The sequence below is a fragment of the Amblyomma mixtum genome, chromosome 7 (assembly GCF_055824585.1).
Source record: "Amblyomma mixtum isolate Tamu chromosome 7, ASM5582458v1, whole genome shotgun sequence".
Taxonomy (NCBI): domain Eukaryota; kingdom Metazoa; phylum Arthropoda; class Arachnida; order Ixodida; family Ixodidae; genus Amblyomma; species Amblyomma mixtum.
In genome coordinates this window covers 118693314-118717154 of record NC_143018.1, presented here as the reverse complement: position 1 = coordinate 118717154, position 23841 = coordinate 118693314, and the positions used below count along the sequence as shown (strand labels likewise).

Below are 23841 nucleotides of genomic sequence, written 5' to 3'. Positions count from 1 at the left end.
AGTGGTTCATTTCGTATTCGCTCCATTTGAGCCACTACCACTGGTCGAAGCTTGGGGTAGGCGCGGAATGAAGTAACAGCAGTCGTAACGGAAATAGGTTTTGTTTATGGAGTTTAACATTCCAAAGCGACTCAGGCTATGAGAGACGCCGTAGTGAAGGGCTGCAGAAATTTGACAGCACACGGGCCTCTAGAATTTCGCCAAAAAAGCTACTACTGGGGCTAGTTGGAAATATATACTTGAAGGAATTGGTGAGCGCTAAAAACCACGTAAAAAGGACGAACTCACAGGACGAAGCGCTTCGTCCTGTGTGTACGTCCTTTTTACGTGGTTTTTAGCGCTCACCAATTCCTTCAAGTAGAATTTCGCCTCCATCGAAATTCGGCCGCCGCGGCCGGGATCGAACCCGTGTCTTTCGGGTCGGCAGCCGAGCACCAATGACGGAAATAGCGCTCTGATGCCACTAGTATAAGCGCGCCCCGAGTCCGTAGCCAAACTGTGGACCATCCAGTCTAAAAGAACGAGAGAAGAGTTTCTATCGTCCCAACAGATTTTCTGTAACGTTTTTGACCAAAAACTTGTAGCAACATTTATCTGTGGTTCCAAAGAAAAGCACTACAGGCCTACAGACTTCAGAAAAGTGCAACAAAAGAAAGCGACATAACTATAGAAAAATACTACATAAAAACACAAAAATCTGTCATTATGACCCTGCTACTTACAATTTTTTCTTCTTTGTGTGATATTCTGTCGTTTCTTTTTGACGCGGAACTGCCTAAGCCGACAAATGACAGAGCACGACGACGTCTTTCACACGCCTCACGAAGTTTATCGGTGTCTGATTCCCTCTGCGAAGGAAACGGCTGTGATAGAGCGAAGAACTAACGAAGCATTGCTGCTTTCACTCAGCCGTACAGTATGCGGTAGCAGAGGGTGGCCATAGCGGCTACGCTGCGCCCGGAGGAGCCATGCATGTGATTGGTCGTTTGCTTCCCTCTACTTCCTCTTGCTTGCGTCATGATTCATGTCACGACCACAATAAATGAAAGTGAAATGATATGTTACAAAGTATACCCATTGGATTTCATTCCTATTGTTCCTCATGGCTGAGAGCCTTGTATTATACTTATGGCTGAGGCCTACCATTGTCGCTTGCACTAGTTAGGACAACCTGACAGTTTCGGTTGCGATATTGCCACAATATGGACAAAGTTTACAACAGTGAACTGCCATGTAAAGCTGTCGTTGCAGAAATTCCCTATCACATCATGGTAGCCCATAGGCAAGAAGTGAAACAAGAGGCCATGAACAAATAACGCAAATGCACCACTCAGAAGCGAGATGCCATCTGAGACAAGAGCACGCACTGAAGAGCATTAGCAGAACGCGCAAGAGATAACGCCGTATCTATATCACCCACTCTTCGGCGATGCTGACTTTTTAGCTCTAGCTCATCTAGGAAAAGTTCTTAGCTGACAATGGGTAAAAAACTGAGCGTTCTTACTCAGGACATGCCATGGTACCCCCTCTATAGAGAAATGCACCCGCGCATGTGTCGCTGGAAAAGTAGCGTTAGAGACACTGACACGAAGTCGCGTACCGAGCAGGCCGCGCTGAGGGCCAAGGCAAGGCTGCTGGGGTCGGATCCTCCGGAGGGGGCAAATACGGTATTGGCCAGCAGCGTGGACATGACCACCACGAATCCAGCCACGGCTGTCAGCGTGCGCACGAAGCGGTACGTGCCGAGGTAGCCCGCATAGCCGCGCATCACGGCATCCGACAAGCGAAAGAAGTGTCTCTGGAACCGGTCAGCCACGCCGTACGTTCGCACGCTGCTCAGGGCGTCCACGGTTTCGGTCGCGTGCTGGAGAAGCCGTGACGTGCCCAAGCTCTCGGAGTAGCGGCAGGAATGCGAAGCCTTCACAGTGATGTCCTGCGAGTAAAGCAAAAAGAAAAAATTGATAGGGGTTTAACGTAGTTAAACCGAGTAGATGTGCGAAAGCAGGTGTCCAATTCTTCAGTTGGAGAGGACACTTATGCTTCGCCTTAAGGGTATGACGCGAATGCTGTAGTGGGTAGTTTCCATAAATGTAGAATTGCTCATTCTCTACTTAACATTCATAGATGCGGCGACTCCTCATACCACTACCATCCCAGTGGCGCGGCGGTTATATGATGTAACACTGCACTGGCCGGTGGCTGTTTCTATCACAGCCAACGGTAGAGAATGTACCACCCATGTTAGCCAATTCGTTTTTTAAAGCAGGGGAGGGGGGGGGGGTGACCATGGGCCACGGGCCACGCGACGAGCGGTTAGACCTGGAGTAGTATTGCTTTCGCAATAAAACCTACATACGACTTAACCCTGCTTGTAAGTGAGCTATACGAGCAATAGCAGCTTTCCGCCCCTGTGAAGCCAAATCAGGACAAAGAAGACCTCTGTTACTGTTGATATCAACGGCACAAGCAAGTCTTTTGAAACGAAGTCCGAAAGACAGGACACCCTGTGTTGTCGTCTGCTTCTGTCCCATCCAGCTTTGCGGTTTTGCTCCTCACGAAGTTTTCCTAACTAGTTTCCGCTTACTGTTTGTAAGCATGGAGTGGTCGTCCTTGATTTTACGCACCAAAGCCCTGAGGATGGTGTCTGTCTCGACCAGAACATTAGCAATTGGTCTTTGATCGCGTACTGACCACAACTGTGCAGGAGTCGGCGAACCTAAGTGAACGGGATTTGATAGAAGATCAGTCGTTCCGCAACCAGATTCATGGCAAAAGAAATTTATAGGTTTAGGGAGATGTACTATCGGAGACAAAAGTGGTATACTACGCGCGGCCGGAGCCGGAGCAACGGAAAACTGCGTTTCAACGCCATCTGCAGGCGGCATCTCGGACCCAGACAGCCAATGCGTGACCTTTATTATCAGCAGGCATGTCGCTTGGCTCGTTTCGATGTTTCGCGCTTTTTGTCGCCAAAATGCCCAGCGGCGCCACAGCAGTAGCTATCTGGCGGCAATCTTTTCATTTTGTGTCTTCTTTTTTCAACGCGTGTTCGAGGAGTGGCTTGAGAGCCGGCGCGCGCACCGTCATGATGCGATCAAATGTCCGCGCGCGCGTGGCTAACTTGTCGTCTAAGCAGCGCATTTTTGAAACATTGAAACGAGCCAAGCGACATGCCTGCTGATAATAAAGGTCACAGATTGGCTATCTGGGTCCGAGATGCCGCCTGCAGATTGCGTTGCAACGCAGTTTTGCGTTGCTCCGGCTCCCGCCGCGTGGAGTATACCACTTTTGTCCCCGATAGTACGTAACCACTACTCAAGGAGTATAAAGGCACCATTTGTTGTCTCAAGAACGCCTTACAGGTCGTGCAGAAAGAAAAAGCTCTTACATAACTCATTTCGGGAAAGATTGTCTCTAACAGCCCAACTTTCGCAGTCGCTGGGGTTAGGCCAGAGTCCGTCACACACAGAACACGCCTAGGACTGCCTAGGAAATTTCGCTTGATGATGTTGGTCGCGGCGACGTGCTGCTGCGTTTGTTCATCTGTCTTCGCCAAGTTATCAGCTTCCACTCGCAGGGCTCTTTGCTCTGCAGTTTCGAAGCTTGTTAATCGCGCATTTCGGCGGCGCGCTCAGCTACCGTCTCCGACACTCGCCCTTGTCGGTGAAAGCATCTTCGGTAGCTTCAACTTGTTTTATGACAAATTTTAATGTTGATGCCGCGTCACTACTGTTTGTCGCTTTGCTATGACTGCACGGTGTTTCGGCTCGTGCGTTTGTTACCCTCTTTTACGATTGTGTTCAGCCCGTTTTCCTCGGAACAAAGCACCTGGATCGACATTAGAAGCCCCGACGTGAAGCGAGCGCGAAGGATGTGCGAAGAAAGCGCGGGAGCAATCCGCTAAGGCGATCTGCGCGCACTCTGAAAGCCACAAGTGGCCTGCGTCAGGCTAGGCCGGAAAGGAAAGACGGACGTTTGTATCTTGAAGGCTTGGGTACCAAAGCGCAAATGTCATGACGTGGCAGAATGTAGTCCTGAAAACTACGGGAACGAGGCCGACAAGTTCGCACAAAAGAATCCACCTCTTTCTCGGGCTTAGCAACTGAAAGCCCAAGCGAGTCGTTCCTCGCAATTACACAATGAGGCAGCTGTAGAGGAAGATGTGTCCAAGAAGGGGTCTCAAACAGAACTCGGCGAACCGCCTTCTCTTCGGTTTTCCGAGGCGAGGGAATAAACCTGTGCTTACTGACCGGACTATCTGGCGCAGTAACTCGACTAGGTGACAAAGGAACGCCTCGTTTTTTTTTTCTTCCGCCCAGATCTGGCTGCAGTGATTGCTTTCATCGAAAACATTGTTGAGAATGTGCTCTCGTGTTCGTAGTGGCCCAAGTGGCTCATTAAGGCAGTTTTAAATTAGCCACTTAATTTAACAATTTTACCGCTGCCGGGATAGTTCAAGTTCTCGGTCACATCGAGCGAGTCACGTGACCCTCCTCTCACGTCTTTCTGCGCTCCGCCGACTGTCGTGCCAGCTGCGCTGCTGTCTTAGAGGTTTGACGCGATAGTAATAAAGAGTTGATGCCCATATAAGCGGTATCGGTCAGTGTCTACTTAGCAATCATAGGTCCCTTAAAGTCCTCAACCCAGTCCTGGCGCAAGAATGGAGCGTTTAAGCGCCGCGACACAGCCCTGCGATGGCAGGGGCTGCCATTGATGGCGCTCATGAGACCTCCAAGCCATCCGGCGCCGCTTTCGATGTGCATTTTTAGTTTTGTAGTGCCAAACTCACATTTCGTTCACGTTCACGGGCAGCGCAGCAGACAGTAGACTTGTGTCTTCCGAGAGCAATTCAAACCTGATGGAAGCTTCGGTCGCAAAGACCTCTCCCATCCTAGTCCTTTGGGTCATTGCTTCCATTGGTTTGACTGCGGCGCTGTAGTAAGCCCTGTTTCATCGCTACACGGTTCAACCTCCATACACATTCGACTGCTGACATATCTCAATGAATCGTGTAATGCGAAGTACTGATTTGTAAGCCAGTATCGGGGCTTTCTCAGTTGAGCTATTATTTAAGCTGAGAAAAGCGGCTGCTTTCTTATAAACTGTGCCAAAGACCAGTGATTGGGCTTCGCAGAGAATATCACATCGTGGTCGTAGGCTAATCAGCATTTGTGGAGGGGGGAGTTGAAACGGTTTAACGCAGCCGATGTAGAGAGCAATTCATGAATCTGTGCCGTCGGGCTCTGTCCGTTCAAGCTGGATACACCACACTGGACCGCACCAAACTTGACCAGAAGGATAATCTGCGATTTACTGAATTATCGTGCGAAGTCGCTCAGGAGATGAACTGGAAAGCATGATCAATGACCCAGACGGTCAGAGCAGAAAGGAGGTTCTAAAAAGCAATATTCAGAAAACCACAGAAATGTTCAGCAGATTCGGAACGCAACAGCACTTTACATTTGGTAGCGAGACGCTGAAAATCGTAATGGAGCAAGTCTACTTACGACAGGTAGTGACTGCAGATCCTGATCATGAGAGGGACTTAACTAGAATAATAAGAATGAGGCGGAGGGCATTTGGCAGGGTCTCTCCGATCATGGATGGTGTTTGCCAATATCCCTCAACAGAAAAGTATACAGGGTGTCCCAGCTAACTTGGACCATGGTTTATAAAAAAACTACGCGTTCTTCAGAACTAAAATTGCGTGGATGTGGTTAGATTATATCTAAAGTTACAGTATCATTTTTATCGCTCCTTTTATTTGAATAATTAGTCGAGATAAATAATTTACTTTTTAAATATAGCTTGAAACGTTAAGGCGCCAATAGGAAAGTTCTGGAGCTCCACAAATATTGTCCAACCCAGGCACTTCCAACGAGGTAGACTTAGCGTGGCCGTTTTTATTCGGGAAAAACGAAAGCCCGTGGAGTTTAAAAGATACCACGTGACAGAGCGCTCCGTGCGCCTGAATTCGCCGCGATTACAGCGCTCTCATCCGTGCTTTGTGAAGAGCATCATTCGCTCCGCGCCTTTCGGGCTGCCGAAGACAGGGCTTCGCGTTGAGCCTGGTTCTAAGATAAGCGCCAATGGGCACGGGCGGCAGTTGAAAGAAAGCGCGGCTCCCGTTTCTGCGGCGTTAATTGCGCTCTTACGTTAGCAGAATGCATGCGGAGGAACGATGACAATCTCATGAGTTCAAATTTGAGAGAGAGAGAGAGAGATAACTTTTATTTTTCAGCTCAAGTCCGAGCTTTCTCAAATTTGAGAGCAAGATCCCAACAAGCAAAGACGCATATAACAAGCTTGATAACGTCGTGTGAATCACGATGGAAAATGGAAGCCGAGCTTTCTTTCAACTGCCGCCCGAACCCACTGGCGCTTACCTTGGAACCTAGCACAACGCGAAGCCCTGTCGTGGGAAGCACGAAAGGCGCGAAGCGAGTGATGCTTTTTACAAAGCCCGGATGATAGCGCTGTAGCGCACACGCTAAGTCAGTCTAGTTGGAAGTTCCTGGTTTGGACAATATTTGTGGAGCTCCACAACTTTCCTATTGACGCCTGAACGTTTCAAGCTATATTTAAAAAGTTAATTTTGTTTATCTCGACTTACTATTCAAATAAGAGGAGCTAAAAAATGCTACTGTAACTTTTGATAAACCCTAACAACATCCACGCAATTTCAGTTCTGATGAACGCTTAGTTTTTTTTTATAAATTTTCCTCCCAGTTAGCTGGGACACCCTGTATAACAGCTGTGTCTTACCGGTGCTCTCCTATTGGGCAGAAACATGGAGACTAAAGAAAATGGTTGAACCTAAATTGAGCACCGCATTCCGAGCTATAGAATTTAAAATCATAGATGTAACGTTGAGAAACCTGAAGCGGGCAGAGTGGGTGAGGGAACCAACGCGGGTTAAGGACACTCTAGTGGAAATCAAGAGGCAGAAATGGGGTGAGCAGAGCATGGAATGTCAAGGCAAGATAACCGGCTGCTGTTAAGGGTAACGGACTGGATTCCAAGAGAAAGCAAGCGTAGCAGGGGATGGCAGAAAGTTAGGTGGACGGATGAGATTCAGAAGTTTTCGGGGATGGGATGGCCACAGCTGGCACAGGACAGGGTTAATTGGAGAGGCATGGCAGAGGCCTTTGCCCTGCAGTGGGCGTGGTAAAGCTGATGATGATGATGGTGAAATTACCCCAGAAGCATGGTATTCTAATGCAGTACCTAGCTGAAAAACGTTGTATGATGCAATAAGCTCATATAGGTTTTCATAGAAATATCATAGAATTATCATACAAATCATGAAAAATTATCATATAAATGTCATACATTTCTGTAAAGTCATAGTCATCATAGAGATGTCATAGAATATTGTACAAATTATATGATATTCTATGATGAAGCCTCTATGAGGTTATTGCTTCACAGAACTTTTTTTCAGCATGGTAGACTTAAGACTCGAAGAGAAACAAAACACGTGTTGGATATGATTGCACAAAGAGAACTTTGACTTAACTGCTTCCGCGCATTGCTCGGAGCCGGGCACAACACTTATACTTCATTAACTCTGTCTCTGTTCGAGACAGGAGTTCGAGATGTTAGAGAGCAAGTTAAGAGAACACATGCTTACCAGTCCGTAGCTCAGGAAAATCGCCACGATGAGCGTCACTCCGACGACAACGGGAGATTGGGTGCCGACCACGGCCACCTTGGCCAGCGTGATGAGTGTGTTCTGAACGCACTGTTTTCCGCTCAAGAATGTGCGAGCATCAGCGTAGTCCATGTCGGCCGAAAAGCGGTTCATTATGCGGCCCCTGGGCGTCTGGTCGAAGAAGGATACGGGACTCCAGAGCACGTGACTCAGCATGTCGTTGTGCAGGGAGCGCGACAGGCGTTTCGCGGACAGGGCCAGCAGCACGCTTCCGACAAGCCGCAGCACCACTGCGAATATTTGCGACGCAAAGGGAAAAATCGGGCTTGATTTTATTTCGGCGTAATCAAGCACAAAATATGCCAGCAAAATGGCTCGAATTTTCTGTGCAGCTGTTTGACATAGTGTGCACACAACAAAAATTTATAGTTACAATATATTGTGAAGACTATTTAACTTAAAATAAATATTTTGCAGTAGACATGCATACTTTAGTACCAGTTGGTCTACCAGCCCACAGGAATAAAACTGAAAATATGCATTGAAAAGAACGAAATCGCCGCTCGCTTGAATTAATATGCATGGACATGTGCACAATAGCTGACGCGTGCGGAAGATATACGTTTTGCACTAGACTGAATATTTGTTTGCTTGTTTGCTTGCTTGTTTGTCTGTTTTCCTGTTTGCTGGTTAGCTTGTTTGTTTGCTTGCTCGCTGGTTTGCTCGTTGGTTTCCTTGTTTGTCTGCTTGCTTGTTTGTTGAGGTTAACATCCCACAGCAACTCAGGCTATGACCGACGCCGTAGTGAAGGGGTCCGGAAATTTCGACAACCTGGGGTTTTTTGACGTGCACTGACATCGCGCAGTACGCGGATCACTAGAATTTCGCTTCCATCATCATTCGACCGCCGCGGCCGTGATCCAACCGGCGTCTTTCGGGACAGCATCCGAGCGCCACAACCACTTAGCCACCGCGGCGGCATAATTGAATTGAATGTTTATTTCAGTTAGACAAGCCACAAAAAGTACAAGTCTATCTAAGGCTGAAAAAAAGGCACAAACGCCTGCGAGTGTCAATCTCTCAGTACACACAACCCCTCAGAATATGATGAGGGAAAAAAAGGATGTGTTACATGCACTAAATAGCGGATAAAAACGGTAAACATAAATCAGGCACTCACACAGAGCGGGACTAGAAGGTTAAAGCAGAAAATATAATGCAGGCATTAAAAGCAGCATCACATGATTTAAGAAGTCGAGTTCCTCTTAAATTGCCAACAAGTGCGACTCAACTATTGCATCAATAGAACTTCTTTTTGGGCTAGTTGGTGCATTTTGCGTCAAAACACGCAACCACAGACGAAGAAAAGAGAAGACACAAGCGCTGTCTGTGGTTGCATGCTTTGGCGCTGCTCCTTTTCTTAGGTTCCACTATTACAAGTACGCAGACGCAGCGTCTATAAGCAGTAGTAGAATGTGCACGTACAAGACCACACGCAAAACCCTGAACTATGATTAAAGTCTCCTCTATCTCGTTTTTAAACGTAGTCGTCCACGAAGTGCCAAGGCTTTAAAGTTCTTGAAGGTTTATAATGCGACTTCCTAAATTGTAGCAGGAACAACAAATACTCCTCGCTCCTGCCGTCACTCGGATGTGGTCTCACTTTCGCCCCTTACATCACCGCCCAGGGTGTACTGTCTGCATCTCGCAAAATAGTGACGCTGATGTTCACCACTTGTAGTGGGTTTGCCCGGCGCTGAAGGCAGCGAGAACTCAGCACGTGTCTGTAGGGGGGCTCCCGCCGAACGACATGTCCACATATATTGCTTGGACGCTGGAGCCACATCCCCGCTTCCTCCTCGCCTTCATTAGATCTGACCACCTTTTCACATTGAACACCCCCTCTTTTTTTTCTTTCTGCCTTCCCAATTCCGTAACGCCCTGAGGCAATAAATAACGTTATCAAAAAATGCCACAACCTTGCCCAATAGCCACGAACGGACTCACTTTTTGTTATTATCTGAAGCATGTGTCTATAATAGCCGATAGCTGATTGAGACAGTACTGGAAAGCACCTCACATTCGTCCCCCGAAGTTTTTACGAAAGCGAGTGGAGGCAGGTTCAATCACGATCGAGTCGGCGCAGTTCGATGCGGCGAAATGAGCAAAAGCAACATTACTGAGGAAGTGTTGAGGTTGTGGTGGATCCATAGATTATTGCATAATGAGGGCACTGCTTCCACTAAGAACTGAGCTTCCATTTAGGCTGGAAAACAATAAAAAATGAATTACGCGCATCGCCATCTTAATCCATCTTGACACGCAATCTGTGGTGAGTCAAGATATATTTCCAGTGCGGATCCATGAGGTGACGATAAAGTGCCATTAATTCTTAACTCGGATCACGGAGTACGTTTCAGTATAGGCGTCGTGAGTTTGCACCCAATGATGTGAAATTTCTTCAATGCAATTTTCTAAAAACAGTGATTTTCCGGGCGGAAAAAGATCAACCCGAACAGAAAGAAGCGATGAATTGATTTTAAACAGGGCAAAATTTCCATGCAGTTCCCCTGAGTGCAACAGTACCTTTTGCAGAGCTAGGTGGTGTGACATGGTGTTCAAGAAAGTAAAAACAGCGCTAAATTTTACAGAAACCGCACGGAAAGACGGATTATGCTCACTTCCTCGTAGGGAGATAGAAGTGGTGCTGACGCACATGCCACCCCTTTCTTTGATAAAAAAAGACCTCTCCCAGTTTGCCAGGTAATATATCTTTTAATCCGATTTAAATTATAGAAATCGGCTGCATAGTAGAATACTTTGAAGTTTATAAGAATGCTCGGAACGCGCAGATCGAGTTCTCGCGGTAAAAAATGACTTCAGATTCCTTTTTAGTGCACCTTTAACAGTGAATAGACCAGCTTAGATCGCACCCTACTGCATGCTTCAATGAATTATTATTCAGAGAGACACTATCCTTCCCTGCAAGCAAATGAAAAAAAAAAGTTTCGCAAATGTCACCGGGCCCTTTCATAGGCAACGTTTCTAAAAAAATGTTTCTTTTTGTTTTTTGCAATAGTAATTATTAGGTTGATGTTTACGCGGCAGAGTCATATAAAAACAGCTTCGCAATAACAGCCGATAAAAAATTCGCTGTGGCTCAGCTTGGTTAAGCCCGGTAATTGCGAAAGCAATATCCGTACCTACACCATGGTTCAGCTGGTAGTGTAACTGGTGGTGGTGCTTGTGGTTAGACTTGTGGCGATTCATCTGTTATACAATCCAATCCTATCCAATGCAATGCAATCCAATCCAATCCAATCCAATGTAATCTAATGTAATGTAATCTAATCTAATCTATTATAATCCAATCCAATCCAGTCCAGTACAATCCAGTCCAGTCAGGCCGCCGTTCATGTGCACCGCCGTCGCACACGGACGGCGCGAGATCGCGAAGCAATGTTAAGCAGCTGGTGGTTGGCAAAGCTACTGCTTTCTAGCGACGTGAGTCGAGCCTACTCTCTTCAGCGTAACGCCACAATCGCGCTCCTAGCGGAGAGCGCCGGTGGTGGCACCGCCGCGTCTTGCAACAGCGCGAGTCGGTCGCCGTTCTCTTCGGCGTGACGTCACAGCACCTGTTACGCTCCTAGCGGAGAGCGAGGAGTTAGGCGCCGTTGGTGGCACCGCCGCGGCTTGCGACGGCGCGAGTCGGTCGCCCTTCTCTTCGGCGTGATGTCACACATGACCTGACACAGAGGTCAACTAAAGGTCAATGGTGGCACCGCCGCGCCACGGCAAAGGCTGAAAGTGCAAGTAGTAAAGCTTTCCCTTTAAAACTAGAAGTACCATGTAGGCGCCTACCGTCTGTTAAGCACAAAGCGACCAGGACGGACACCCAGTCCAAGTACTGTGCATGAGAGCCCGCACTGTCCCCAGCCGACGACGCGTCCGTCCACCACTTGATCCACAGCTGCTGAAGCGCGGACGCTGCTGCGGCCCCCAAGAACACAAGCACGCCCACAAACGCCGGCCACTGTGTCATGCGCAGCAGGCTGCACAGCAGCTGCCAACCTGTCTGGGAAATGGAACGGACGTGCGCTGACTGAAGTGCACTGAAATAAAAAAAATGCTAAAACAGCGACAATGTCTTGACTGTCATCACTAGAAACACAAACAAAGATCCCACCTATCCTCCTCCTCACACTCAATGCCATCGGTCGCATCTCTTCGCCTTGAGGAGAAATACACTTCTGAAATTCTAAAGTGTGCTTGCCGAAAGCCTTGTGGTCAACCCACTACCGCTTCCTCGAACCGCTTGGAGCGGAATCATGGGGCCGCTTCGGAGCCATGCGTCCCACTCACTCGACTGCAACGAGACATCTGGCAAAGGAGCAGCAGTGGAGCTGCCACCGCCGACGCGCCCGCGCGCCCGTTTAACCGCTACTGTGTAGCGTCACGGCTGCTACGCACAGCTGCGCCCCCCACCGGCGCGCCGGTTGCTCAAGAGTGGAGGAGGATGCGCCACTGCGCGAAGGAGAGGCCACAGTTCGCACGATTCCAGCGCACGAATGGACACCGTGAGCATGGACGGAAACCGTAAGCATGAGCCATTAGAGAGTTATAGCATATCGTTACCGTGTTTATGTTACCGTTTACCGTGTTACCGGACGCCGGAGTTTCCGGTTAGCGCTGCGCACGCTAGAAGACGTTTTAGCCTACCGTCTCTCCGGTCTCTCCCGTAACAAGTTACCAGGTAAGTAAGGCGAAAACGAATGATGATGATGGTAGATGCCCCAGCATTAATTACAAACAGAAATACGCATGCATTGAAAGCATTTCTTTGCAGTGAGGTGCTACATGCTCTTTAATCATCTTTTTCTCTGTATATAAAGACGTGCTCACTACTTTTCTGCTAACGGCCGGCTCAGTGGCTTCAAAAGTACCCTGACCAGTAGACAAGTTTACTACACAGAACGCACTAAGCTTGTGTACGCTGCGCTTACTGCGTTGCGAATGCTGTAAAAAACGCAGCTACAACACCTTCTGTTTGCCGCGCGGCGTCGCTTCTTTGGATGTTTGGATGCACGACTTGGATGTAAACATAGTGGCGCCATCTGGTGACAGTAAGTCAAGAAACTTTTTTTTTCTGAATATGGTGGCGAATATGACAAGCATTACCAGAATGCTCTTGTTTTTCCAGGAAGAAAACTATGAAAATAGAGAGAAAAATGTTAAACCTGGTTACAGTGTTGTTGCTTCCTTGGCTGCGCGCTTGGAGGAAGGAAAATTTGCGACGCGGATAGTTAGGCTTAAGTGCTCGAAAATCACAGAATTATCTCAACACCATGGGCTAGTTGTCACTTAAACCTCGACGTATGGGTGAGAGTATGCGAAATAAAAGTGAACCGCTACCATTTGATTGAGCTGTCGCATCAAAGAATCCAGCGGTGACATGCATTTATTCCGAAGCGGGCGAGCAGGGCGCCGCCATCTTTGTTTACAAGCGAACGCTAACTCTCTCCGCAACGCTAAAAAGTTTCCGTAAAGTGTTACCGGGCCGGTAACGGGCGCGCATGCGCAGATGTCGCCAGCCGAGCCCGGTAAACGGTAACCGAGCCCGGTAAACGGTAACGTATACACGGTAACGATATGCTATATCTCTCTATTAAGGGCTTTCACCTTAATATATGAATTTGTCTCTCTTGCGCTATCTCTGGCGGCCCTTATCGCAGCAAACCTGATAGCATCATGTCCTCGCCTTAGCTTGGCCATCTCCAGCTATAGGCTTTCGCTTCCTTAGAATCCAATCCATTGCACCTGAACACCATATGCTATTTCTTCGCTGCGGATCAGATCTGGCCCTTGTGCATTTTTTTTGCTCCCTATTTCGCAAATACTTCAACTTTGCCCTCCGCACGCGTTGCTCCCTGTCTCTCAGGGTTAGCCCTATGATAGGAATCGTAAAAACTACTGTTATCTGGTTTTGTATGGTGGACACGGCGTGGCTTTTTTGGAAGACACCCTGCTTCTTTGCACAACTTCTGGTTATCGTTAAGTACACAACTGCCACGAATAATAGGGTCACGCACCTAGCAAGCAGGCGGTGACTTAAAGCAGAAATGAGCCTCCAGACGACTAGGTGTCAAAATATTTGGCGAAATAATTGTAAAAACGCGTGGACATCGTGTCGCCATCAACTTATTACCCAAAATACACACGCTGTTTGTCGAGTCGCATAACCTGTAGCATCAACGAAACGAGACAAACGGCAGTGCACTTAATGGGTTTTCAGTGGCACAGCTATCGAGAGAAATTCTGAGTGAAAAAAAATGGGTGCACATTTTGCTTGGCCTCAGTAGAAAACAAAAATAAATAGAGGGCAGAAGCGTTACATCCTCAAAATGAATAAGTATATTGATCCCTTTAAGCTCCCCTAATGGCTACTTACCAATTGTAGCGCCTATGAAATGGACCTTGAGCTACCCAGCGAGGCTCTAGCACGCGCGCATCGGATGGGTAAATTTTCGTATGACAAATGCCGTCCTGTCATAGTCAAGTTTACGAATTTTAAGATCCTAGAAGCTGTGTTTACTGACCGAAGCAAAATGAAAAATGCTGGGGTAAAGGTTACGGAAGATTTCTGCTTGTCAACTCGCAACGCACGTAAAAAACTTTTAGACTTTATACAGGCAAGTGGAGAGAAGTATGCTATTCGTCAGAACAAATTGTTCATAAAGAATAAGTGTTACATCTACATTTCGGCATTAGATAGCATCTGTGAATATCATATCAATAACGAAGCATCCCCACGCAGCCCTGATAGTTGTGCCTTGCCAGCCGATCATTCTACCGCGTAGCTACCTGCTCGTGGTCATGAGCTTCCAAATGACATATGCGTTTGGTTCTCTAATATTCGTAGTGTTGTTAACAAGCGTGATGAACTGTGTACTCTCATCGACACGTACGATGCAGATATTTTGGTACTCACCGAAACCTGGCTGAATTCAAAGATTTCGAATGATGAGATTCTAAACTGCGAAAAGGATTTCATTACTTATCGATGTGACCGTGTAGACAGAATAGGAGGCGGTGTTCTGATAGCGGTCGCTGATCATCTGCATTCTTCACACGTGTCACTTCTTTCTTCACTAGAAATTGTATGCGCCTCTATACGCATTAATCATCGAGACGTAATCTTCTGCGCATGCTATCGCCCTTCAAATGCTCCATCATCTTTTTGTAGTAAACTTCATGATGTGCTCAATCGAATTTTAGTTAGGTTTCCTTCTTCGCCAATCTCTTTACTTGGGGATTTCAACATGCCAAAAATAAATTGGTCTGGCGCGTTCCCTTCGACTCTGGATTCGTCACCTGACACGATTGGCTTCAAAAATCTGTGCAATGACTTCAATTTCTCCCAGCTCATTCATTACCCAGCCAACCCGTACCACGACTACTAGCGCCAATATTCTTGATCTTGTTCTAACTACGCTTCCTGAACTAGTTCATTCATTGGAAATTCTACCAGGCCTCAGTGGCCACTCCTTCATTCAGTTTGAGCTTAAAGACACTAACACACGTGTGCGACCCAATCCCAAATATATCAGGGATTATTCAAAGGCAAAAAAGTGTAACTGCGATGAAAACTACTTTGAACCTTCCTAGCCTTTCCCTTCGTAGAGAACTCGCGCGAATGCTAACTTTTTACAAGATTTACTGCCACAATCATCAGCTAAAACGGGATCTTCTATCTGAACTATCATTCATATCACCTCGCACGGATCATCGCCACAAGGTACGCATTCCATACTGCCGATGCAATGCATACTTCAACTCGTTTATACCCAAGACGGCGAGCGATTGGAACAACCTGCCCACCTTAGTTGCCGATATTTCTGACACCTGTTTATTTAAAAATGCCGCGGAAAACTATGTGTTTGACTAGGCTGTTTTGTTACCTAATCTGATATATATTTTGTTCAATCTTACGTTTTTTCTTTCTTTGCTGTATTACATTACATTTTGCATTTACTTTTTGTTTTCATTTTGCTGTACTGTATTGTCTTTAGTTTTTCTCCACTCCCTTCTGTAATGCCCCACTGGGGCCCTGAAGGTATTGTAATAAAAAAATAAATATGTGCTACGTGCACTTACAACATGGATGGTAGATATGCCATTGAAGAGGTAAGAGGACGTTTAGATAATTTAGAGCGCATTTTCCTGGTCAGAATAAGAAAACTCTGCACTTTTGAGATAAGTAAAACATGGTTCAGGGCTAGTTAGTGCAATTCTTCAAACATTAAACTGCTGAGCGAAAAGATAGAAACATCTCTTGTCTTCTGTTTGCGTGTTCTCTTGTATCTCCATGTCTCTTAGATAAGGCTACAAGACATAGTTAGATTCGGGCAGTATGTTGCTTCATCTTTGCAAACGCACACATTTCTATAAAACACTGTTGATGCCTTGCTAGTGGCAGATAAATCACGCCACTCAATCTGAAACTGTCAGCGGAAGTACAAACCAGAAGGATGACATGCTCTTAAGTTGTCGCACACGGCCGCAGCATCTGCGAGTGCGTCATAAATGTGTCAAGAAAGGTGTGCTTTAACAGAGTGCATATACGGTTTCTCTGTCCATTACGCTCAAAAGCTGCACTGTTATTTGTCCACACACACCACACTTACCACAGATAACCGGTCCTAGTCACCAGGAATGGGCATATTACTAGAAATATATACTCGATACCGATGCCCGATACCCTGAAAAAATTAATTTCCGGTACCGATAAAGATACCGAAGTCAAATTGATTTCTGATATAGATACTTGATACTCTATCGTCGATACTTCTATACTGTGCTGAAATCGCCATTAATATCAAGGCTGGTGATGTGACCTGCTAGGCTAAGAAATTTCCCTGTAGTTTCAGGAATCTGTAGTGTCTTTGATATAACGCGCTGTATTTGAAAGGGCTTAAACTAATTCGCCGCATGGATTTCTCAAATTCTGCTGTCGGTGCAGCTGGTTTCTTAAAACTTTAGCATTGGAATTAAATATCGTGTCGTTGAAACGATCACTTTCATAAGCAGCCTAAAAAAATCTTTTTTTTTTGTAAAAACAATGTTAAGAACGCTAACGGGTTCTGAAAACTTGACTGCATGCGAATAAACTCTTTCCCATGCTCTTCGTTTGTTATGTCAGTATCTACAGATTGCCCCTGTCTTTGCGTAGTGCAGAAAGGTGCAAGCTCCATGCGCTTGGAAAAGAACAACAGTTATTTCTCGTGCTGTATGCTTAACTCAGGTTTGAAGTTGAGTGTTCTTCGTTAAAGGCTAGAGTGGAAACAAGAAACAATAAAATGGCTGAAATTTTTATTACGCAAAGTCTATTGCCAATCTCCCACGTTTAGGCGTGTTTTTTTTTTTTTTTTTTGCTTAATGGCAGTGATAGCGTTTCCTCAAGCCGTCGGTCCGAAACAGTCTCGCGATTCAGGCGTGCTTAAAGCGAATCAAATGAAAACAGCCTCTACACAGAGCAGCACACGAGGCATGTTGCCTTGCTGTATTTTATGAAGGTGGCTTTTTGATGCGACAGCGTTAATGATGACGTTGAGCGGAGAAACCACCGTAGCTGGCGTTGGCCTATCGAGCAAATCGGGACTCGTCGAGAAGGCCGGTCGTTCGTCAAAACCACGTGACCTTTCATGGGTAAATAAAACACCCTACAACGATCACACAGTACAGCGATGACGACGTCACCACAGAACTTTTACGAGGTATAAAGGGTCGTAACGTCATTCCACTACCATTACGTAGTGCATCTCAAGAATGAAAGTAATTGTGCTGAAAAGAAAAACAGTCGAGCCGGCTGGGACTCGAAATGATGACCCTTCAGTGGTGCCGGGCGCGCTGCCCGTCGACCACTCAAGAACGTTTTTTTTTAGAGCGCAGCTCTTTGGCGTCCGTTCCTGGGTTTCGCGTCGTCGTCGGCGTCGGTCTCGTAACCAGCTCCGCCCCCCTTTCATCCCCCCAGCGCTACCGGCGTCAGCGGCATCAGTCAGTCGCTGCTATCTCTTCCCTCCTCCCTTTACCGTGTTGTCCGCTTGCTGCGCGCGCTTCTGCCCCCATCGTTTGCCGCTGGGTGTACACGCCGCCCCCCTCCCCCCTCTTCCTGCGAGTCTCCGGTTGTCAAAGCGCCGGCTCGAACTTAATTCCTTTCTTCGCTCCTCCTCCAATGCAACCCCTGTGCGGTGGCAATCAGAGAGCCAGATCGGTGGCGGCGGATCTGTATATGTGCACCGCCCGAGCCGAAATTGCGAATACGTGTGAAAAATAAAAAAAAATTCTGTGATAGCGCATACATGTGTTGCTCGATTTCTTTTCCTCAATCTATCGAAAAGGTGAAACAGCTTATTTGCTGCGCTCAAATTTCGCATTAGGAAGTAACGTAATCGTCGGTAATTTTTTTTTCTTTATTGTCTTCAATGGCTTGGGAATATGGGTATAGGATGGGTGTAGGATGCATATGACATAAGAAACGCAACTTATGTCATATGTCTGCCAAACAGAGAACGTAGGAAGAAAGACTACTTACGGGGCCAATGGCATTGACAACGTCTCTGACTAATTCTTCTCTTCTTTTTGAGTGCGCTAAGGACTTTGCTCCCAGCAGCCTCAAAATCTGCGGGGCACTTCTTTGTTCGGGTATCGAGTATCGTTAAAATACACGATATGCTAACAATGTATTTTCGGCACCTATACTACAATACTTCATTTTCTGGCAAGCGATACCTAATATTAAGACACAAAATTTATCGAAAGATCGTTTCGAAGATGCACCTATTTTCGATACTACCCTTTCCTGCTATACAACAAGCATAAATACCTAGGAACAGGATAATAAAAGAACAGTGTCTATGAAGAAATGATAGTCTCGCTAGCTGGCTTTGGAAACTCGAACCGTACCACACGAGAGGTGGTACAAAGAAGGAGGTGAAAGAATAGAGAAAGAGCGAGTCGCCCGAATGCAGGTCGTGTAATTTGTGCCATATTTTAACGTGAAGTGAAGTCACGCAGCGCACGGATGTCTTTTCATCTAGGCCCCAGTCATTCGTTCCTGCGACTTTGTGTGAAGATGGGCTTCGTAGACGATGAACTATTTCAGTGGGTAAAAAAAAAATTGTCCGAAGTTTGATAGCATGAGCCCTAGCGCTAAAATAAAGACGCAGGGGAGGTTACGAACACTGGAAAGATCCAGTGAATGAACATAGTTTTCATCAAAAGTCCCTTGTAACGCAGTGGCGGACGCGGAGGAAAACGCCAGAAAAGGCTGAATAAAATAAAAAAGTAAGAAGGTTTAGACATAAAAAGCGTCTCAGCTACTGTCAAACTCTGAAATTGAATCCTTTAGATTTGTTGTTAACAGCATTTCATTGTTTTCACAAGCATATGTGGGCAGAGCAACATTCTTGGGAGCGCTGGGTAAATTACCGCGTGGCGGACATTAACCGAAGGAAGGTCAGAATATATTGTCTCTGGAATTGCCCATTGCGTCTACAAAAGGCAGGTTATCGCATTGTTCCATGAAGAAAATATTGAACCCTCCTTAATTTCTATCCTCTTGCTAGTCAGTTGAATATTACTGTGGTTTTCTGCACGTTAAAATTTAGCCCCATCATTCAGATCTGTCTGTCTAACTCATTGATCATGCTTTTCAGTTCATGTCCTGAGTGACTCAGCAAAGCAATGTCATCAGCGAAGCGCAGATTACATAGGTATTCTCCAAAAACTCTTATCCCCAACTGCTCCCATTTCAGACCCCGGGACACCTGTAAACAGGCGGTGAATAGCATAGGCGAGAATTTCATTGCGGACTTTATGGGCAACCATGGTAGCTGTGCAATCATTATAAGTATCACCCAATATTTTCACATAACATTCTTCTACACCCTGATTCCGCAATGCCTGCATGACTGCTGAGGTTTCTACTGAGTCGAATGCTTTCTCGTAATCAATTAACGCTATATACAGGGGCTGGTTATATTCTGCGTATTTCTCTATCACCTGATTGATAGTGTGAATGTGGTTTATTGTAGAGTACCCTTTACGAAAGCCTGCCTGATAATTTGGTTGACTAAAGTCCAAGGCTGTCTTGACTCTATTAGCGATTACCTTAGTAAATACCTTGTAGGCAACGGACAATAAGCTGATCGGTCTATAATTCTTCAAGTCCTTGACGTCTCTTTTCTTATGAATTAAGATAATGTTAGCGTTTTTTCAAGCTCTAGGTACTCTCGAGGTCACAAGACATCGCGTATACAGGGTGGCTAGTTTTTCTAGCACAATATCTCCTCCGTCTTTCAACAAATCTGCTGTTATCTTATCTTCACCAGTTGCTTTCCCCTTTGCATTGGCTCCTAAGGCTTTCTTTACTTCCTCCTTCGTTACTGGCGGGATGTTCCATTGCTGTGCTCTTCTGCCTCTCTCAGTAACGTACTGATTGCATTCGCTACTGTATACATTGGTGTAGAACTCTTGAGCTACTTTGACTGTCTTACCCATATTGCTAATGACATTGCCCTGTTTGTCTCTTATCGCCTACAACTGGTTTTTACCTATGCCTAATTTTATCTTCATTGGTTTTAGGCAAAAACTTTCAACCAGCAAATATTCTTGCCCGAGGCAGCACAGTGGCCCGGGGGTCGCGTCAGCTGTGGCGTGCGATTACCATGAAGCTCGACGCAGTGGCGGCTCCTTTACAGAGCTCTCGCCGTAAAAGCCAGCAACTTGCAGAGTAGACTTGGGAACAAAATTATTTTCACTGTTCTTTGGCTTCTATAATGCTCACCTTTTTGGATTCTCCTAGCTCATCCTGAGTTATTCGGCCAACTTCATCAATTTCTCCGATCCCCTCTGCATCCATGCTGCAAGAAGAGTGGGAACGCATAATTTTTCGCAGTCAACCTGTAACAACTCTGAGGATGCTAATTTTTTAAGAACCGAAGAAATGTTTCGTCACGTGCGAAATCCCGGCATTAATATCAATGCTTCAAAGTGTGCTCGAAATACATAAAAAAAAGCTCGTGGTGTTCTGGTCGAGAAAGCATCTTATGTAGAAATTGTTTCGTCCAGTCCTCGTCACTCTCGTGCAGAGCACTTCAGAGACGATCTACCCAGCTATCGAAAGCTTGGGAGATGTTGCAAGCAATGATTCGGTAGTGGCAGAATCACACAGATCTTTGAGTCACGTGAGAACGTACATTTTGTCTGAGAACCACTGGCTGCAGTCGAACAGCAGTTTGCATAACATGGTCGGCTGATATCGATTGCCTTACACTACGGTGACGCCGACTGCATATGGCGATGTGTGGAAGGACTTACTCTTGTGTGCCCCGTCGCTGAGTCGATTGTTGATGAGGTGCTTTACGGAAGTTTTGTGGTGAGTGCGGGTCGTTTATCAGGTCTTCCAATCTTTCATACACCCTGATACCCTTGTAATGCACCAAGACGAGCCTGTCCATGTGCCTCAAGTAATTTGCTTGATTGCAAACCATAATTCTTGTCTGGAAAAAAAAGGAAAGACAAGGGTAATGCAGTCTATTTGCATGGCTCTATGATAACGTATAGAAAAGAAAATCAGGATAGGCCATGCTCCGGAAGAACAAGGTTTGAATCTGCTAGCAAGCAGATGACCACACAAACGACTGCTTGCCTCTTTACTGCTATAGCACTGCTACCACTGCCACCGCCGTCTTGTTCATACCGCATCGTTCTTGTTTTGTTGATTTTATGCTTTTATTGTTTTATTGTTTTTATTTTCTCTCTTTCACTGCGGCTGCCCTGCCCCGTAGACTATGTTCACCTTTATCGATCAGGTAACACGGCGTATGTGCGTCTGCATCGTGAAATAGTATGTGTGTACGTAAAGTACTTGGCATTTCAGCGGATTTTCTTTGTATGTAATAAAGATAAAAGCGTCTCGTAGTGTCTGTGAGGTTAGGTAAATAAAAAAAAATCGCCGTGGCTGTGAGGTTCTGTACTCGCTTCCCTTGACGAAATTCCTGGGTTGGAGTCTGACCTTTGCAACTCTTTTCCCGGGAACTTTTTCTGTTTGTGTTACGCAGAAGGACCACACGTACGCCGCTGAAATCACTCACCGCGGCCAGCAATGCTAGCGCGATAAAATATTGGATATTTGGTTTGCGTTAGGGGGTTTAACTTCCCAAAGCGAATATGAGGAACTCCGTAGTGAAGGGGTCCGGAAATTTCGACCACCTGTGGTTCTTTAAGAGGCACTGACATCGCACAGTACACGGGCCTCTAGAATTTCGTCTCCATGGGAAGTCGACCGCCGCGGCCGGAATCCAACTCGCGTCTTTGCGGTCAGCAAACGAGCGCCATAACTACTTAGCCACCACGGCTGCAAAAATGTGGGATGGGGAATGTGAAAATACCCCTAACGGGCTGGAGTGCACATGGCTGCTACTTGGAAGTCATATAGCAAGGCTAGCAATAGTCCAAAAAAGAAATGTCTTGAACACACATCTAATGCACAGCAGAAACAGCCAGGAAGTACACAGAACACGCCCTGACGGAATGGCAAACAATCTGAACGGCTGATCGACGCACGCATCCCACTACACTACACGCATCCCACGCAAGTTAGGAAAAGCATCAGAAAAAGAGATTGCACTCTGTTTCGCAGCCGAGAGCAGAAGAAAGCAGAGAATTATTTGTAGAGCCAGCGAACAGCCTTCTAGGACGGCCCATAGGAGGTGCTGGGCAGAATTTTCAGTTGGTTTCTTACAATATAAGAAAACGATTCACACAGCGCAATAGAACAAGGTCAAGAAGGAACACGAAACACAGGACGGGCGCTGGCCTTCTTTTCGTGTTCCTTCTTGTCCCCGTTTCGTTGCGCAGTGGGAATCTGTTTCTTAAAGCATTAACCAGCTAGCCCGCAGCAGCATCCTCTTAGATTGGACAATTTGTTTGGCTGCTAGACTTGCCGCAGCCTTCGCGCGCTTATGCTCTTCGTGCTGGACAGCGTGCTCTGCTTGCCTGGGTGGTTCCGAGGCTTGACGAGGAGCCGACATCAGCCGCTTTTCTTGCCTCAGCTACACAGCGCGCTTGGCTCCCCACGTCGGCTTTGGTGCCTTACGCTCCGCTTTCAGCCGTTTCTCTTTTCATGTCATGCAGAACGCTCCGCGCTCGTCGTTAATTGACATGTTGCAGCGCTCTCATGGTGTTCTTCGGTCTTAGTCAGATGAGTTATTGAACGCGTCAGGATGGTTTGGCTACTTTGACTTAGTGTGCGGCCCCATAAGGTGCTGTTGCGTCACATCCGCGCCATGTCCTCTATCACGAACACTGTCCTCAAATTTTGAAGAACCTCCTTTCATTGTATAACTGCAGCACCCACGCCTGCCGACCGAATGAATGCCCAGAACAAACGGATACATTATGACGACGAAAAAGGGGATTATATACGCTCCCCCACTTTCTGTTACTGAGATGGGAACACCACTTGTGCTTTCGCGTGGCTTCCACCCATGGGTAAAATGCGGAGCTATCTGCTACATGTGCCTCGGTTTGGGCACTAGAGTTACTGTGTCAGTACCTAGAGTTGCGCGTTTGTTTTTCCTGGGCTGCTCGCGGCTCTATTGGCCAAATTCGATCACATGGCCCAAAAGCATACATGAATTGCAGAGAAGCCAACTTATTTGCATTGTTTAACAGCAGATTGTTGTTGACAGCAAATTCATTCATCTACTGTTTTCCTGCTTTGCGGAATGTCTTTTTTGAACCAGACCACATGTCCACTGAAAGCGATGTTCTCTTATCAATAAAAAACAATTTTATCGCAAGTGCTCACTAACTGTTAAAGAAAAAAAAACGTTTGTGATTTGCGGCCTTTCCAACAGATGGCGCCATCGATACACATGGCGAGTATTTTGTTCGTAACTCACTGAGGTAGGCTTTGGTGCAGCGTACGCATTACTGGTAAGCTGTGGCATTCAAATAAATAGTAATTCCTTAAAATAAAGTAAGTTCGGCAGCTAGAATCGAGCAGATTGAGCCTGCACTCGCTCTAAGCGTTGCACCAAGTCCGCCCGCCTCCTGCTTGCAATAGTTGCGGCTTTCTCTCATAGTTTCGATGCTTTTGAGTGCAATGTGGCGGACCTACGTGC

At 46.5% G+C, this 23841-nt stretch overlaps 1 protein-coding gene across 1 annotated transcript in view; it reads right to left on the bottom strand.

The window, feature by feature from the left end:
* The window catches only part of LOC149337322 (ATP-binding cassette sub-family C member 3-like), a 165207-nt gene that overhangs the window by 25328 nt on the left and 116038 nt on the right, over window positions 1-23841 (bottom strand). Inside the window, exons 16-20 of the mRNA XM_089553415.1 lie at window positions 21032-21213; window positions 20499-20574; window positions 11516-11729; window positions 7634-7944; window positions 1601-1933 (exon numbers count right to left, since the gene is read on the bottom strand). Of these exons, the coding sequence (XP_089409541.1) occupies window positions 1601-1933; window positions 7634-7944; window positions 11516-11729; window positions 20499-20574; window positions 21032-21213 (1116 nt within the window). The remainder of the gene's footprint in view (window positions 1-1600; window positions 1934-7633; window positions 7945-11515; window positions 11730-20498; window positions 20575-21031; window positions 21214-23841) is intronic.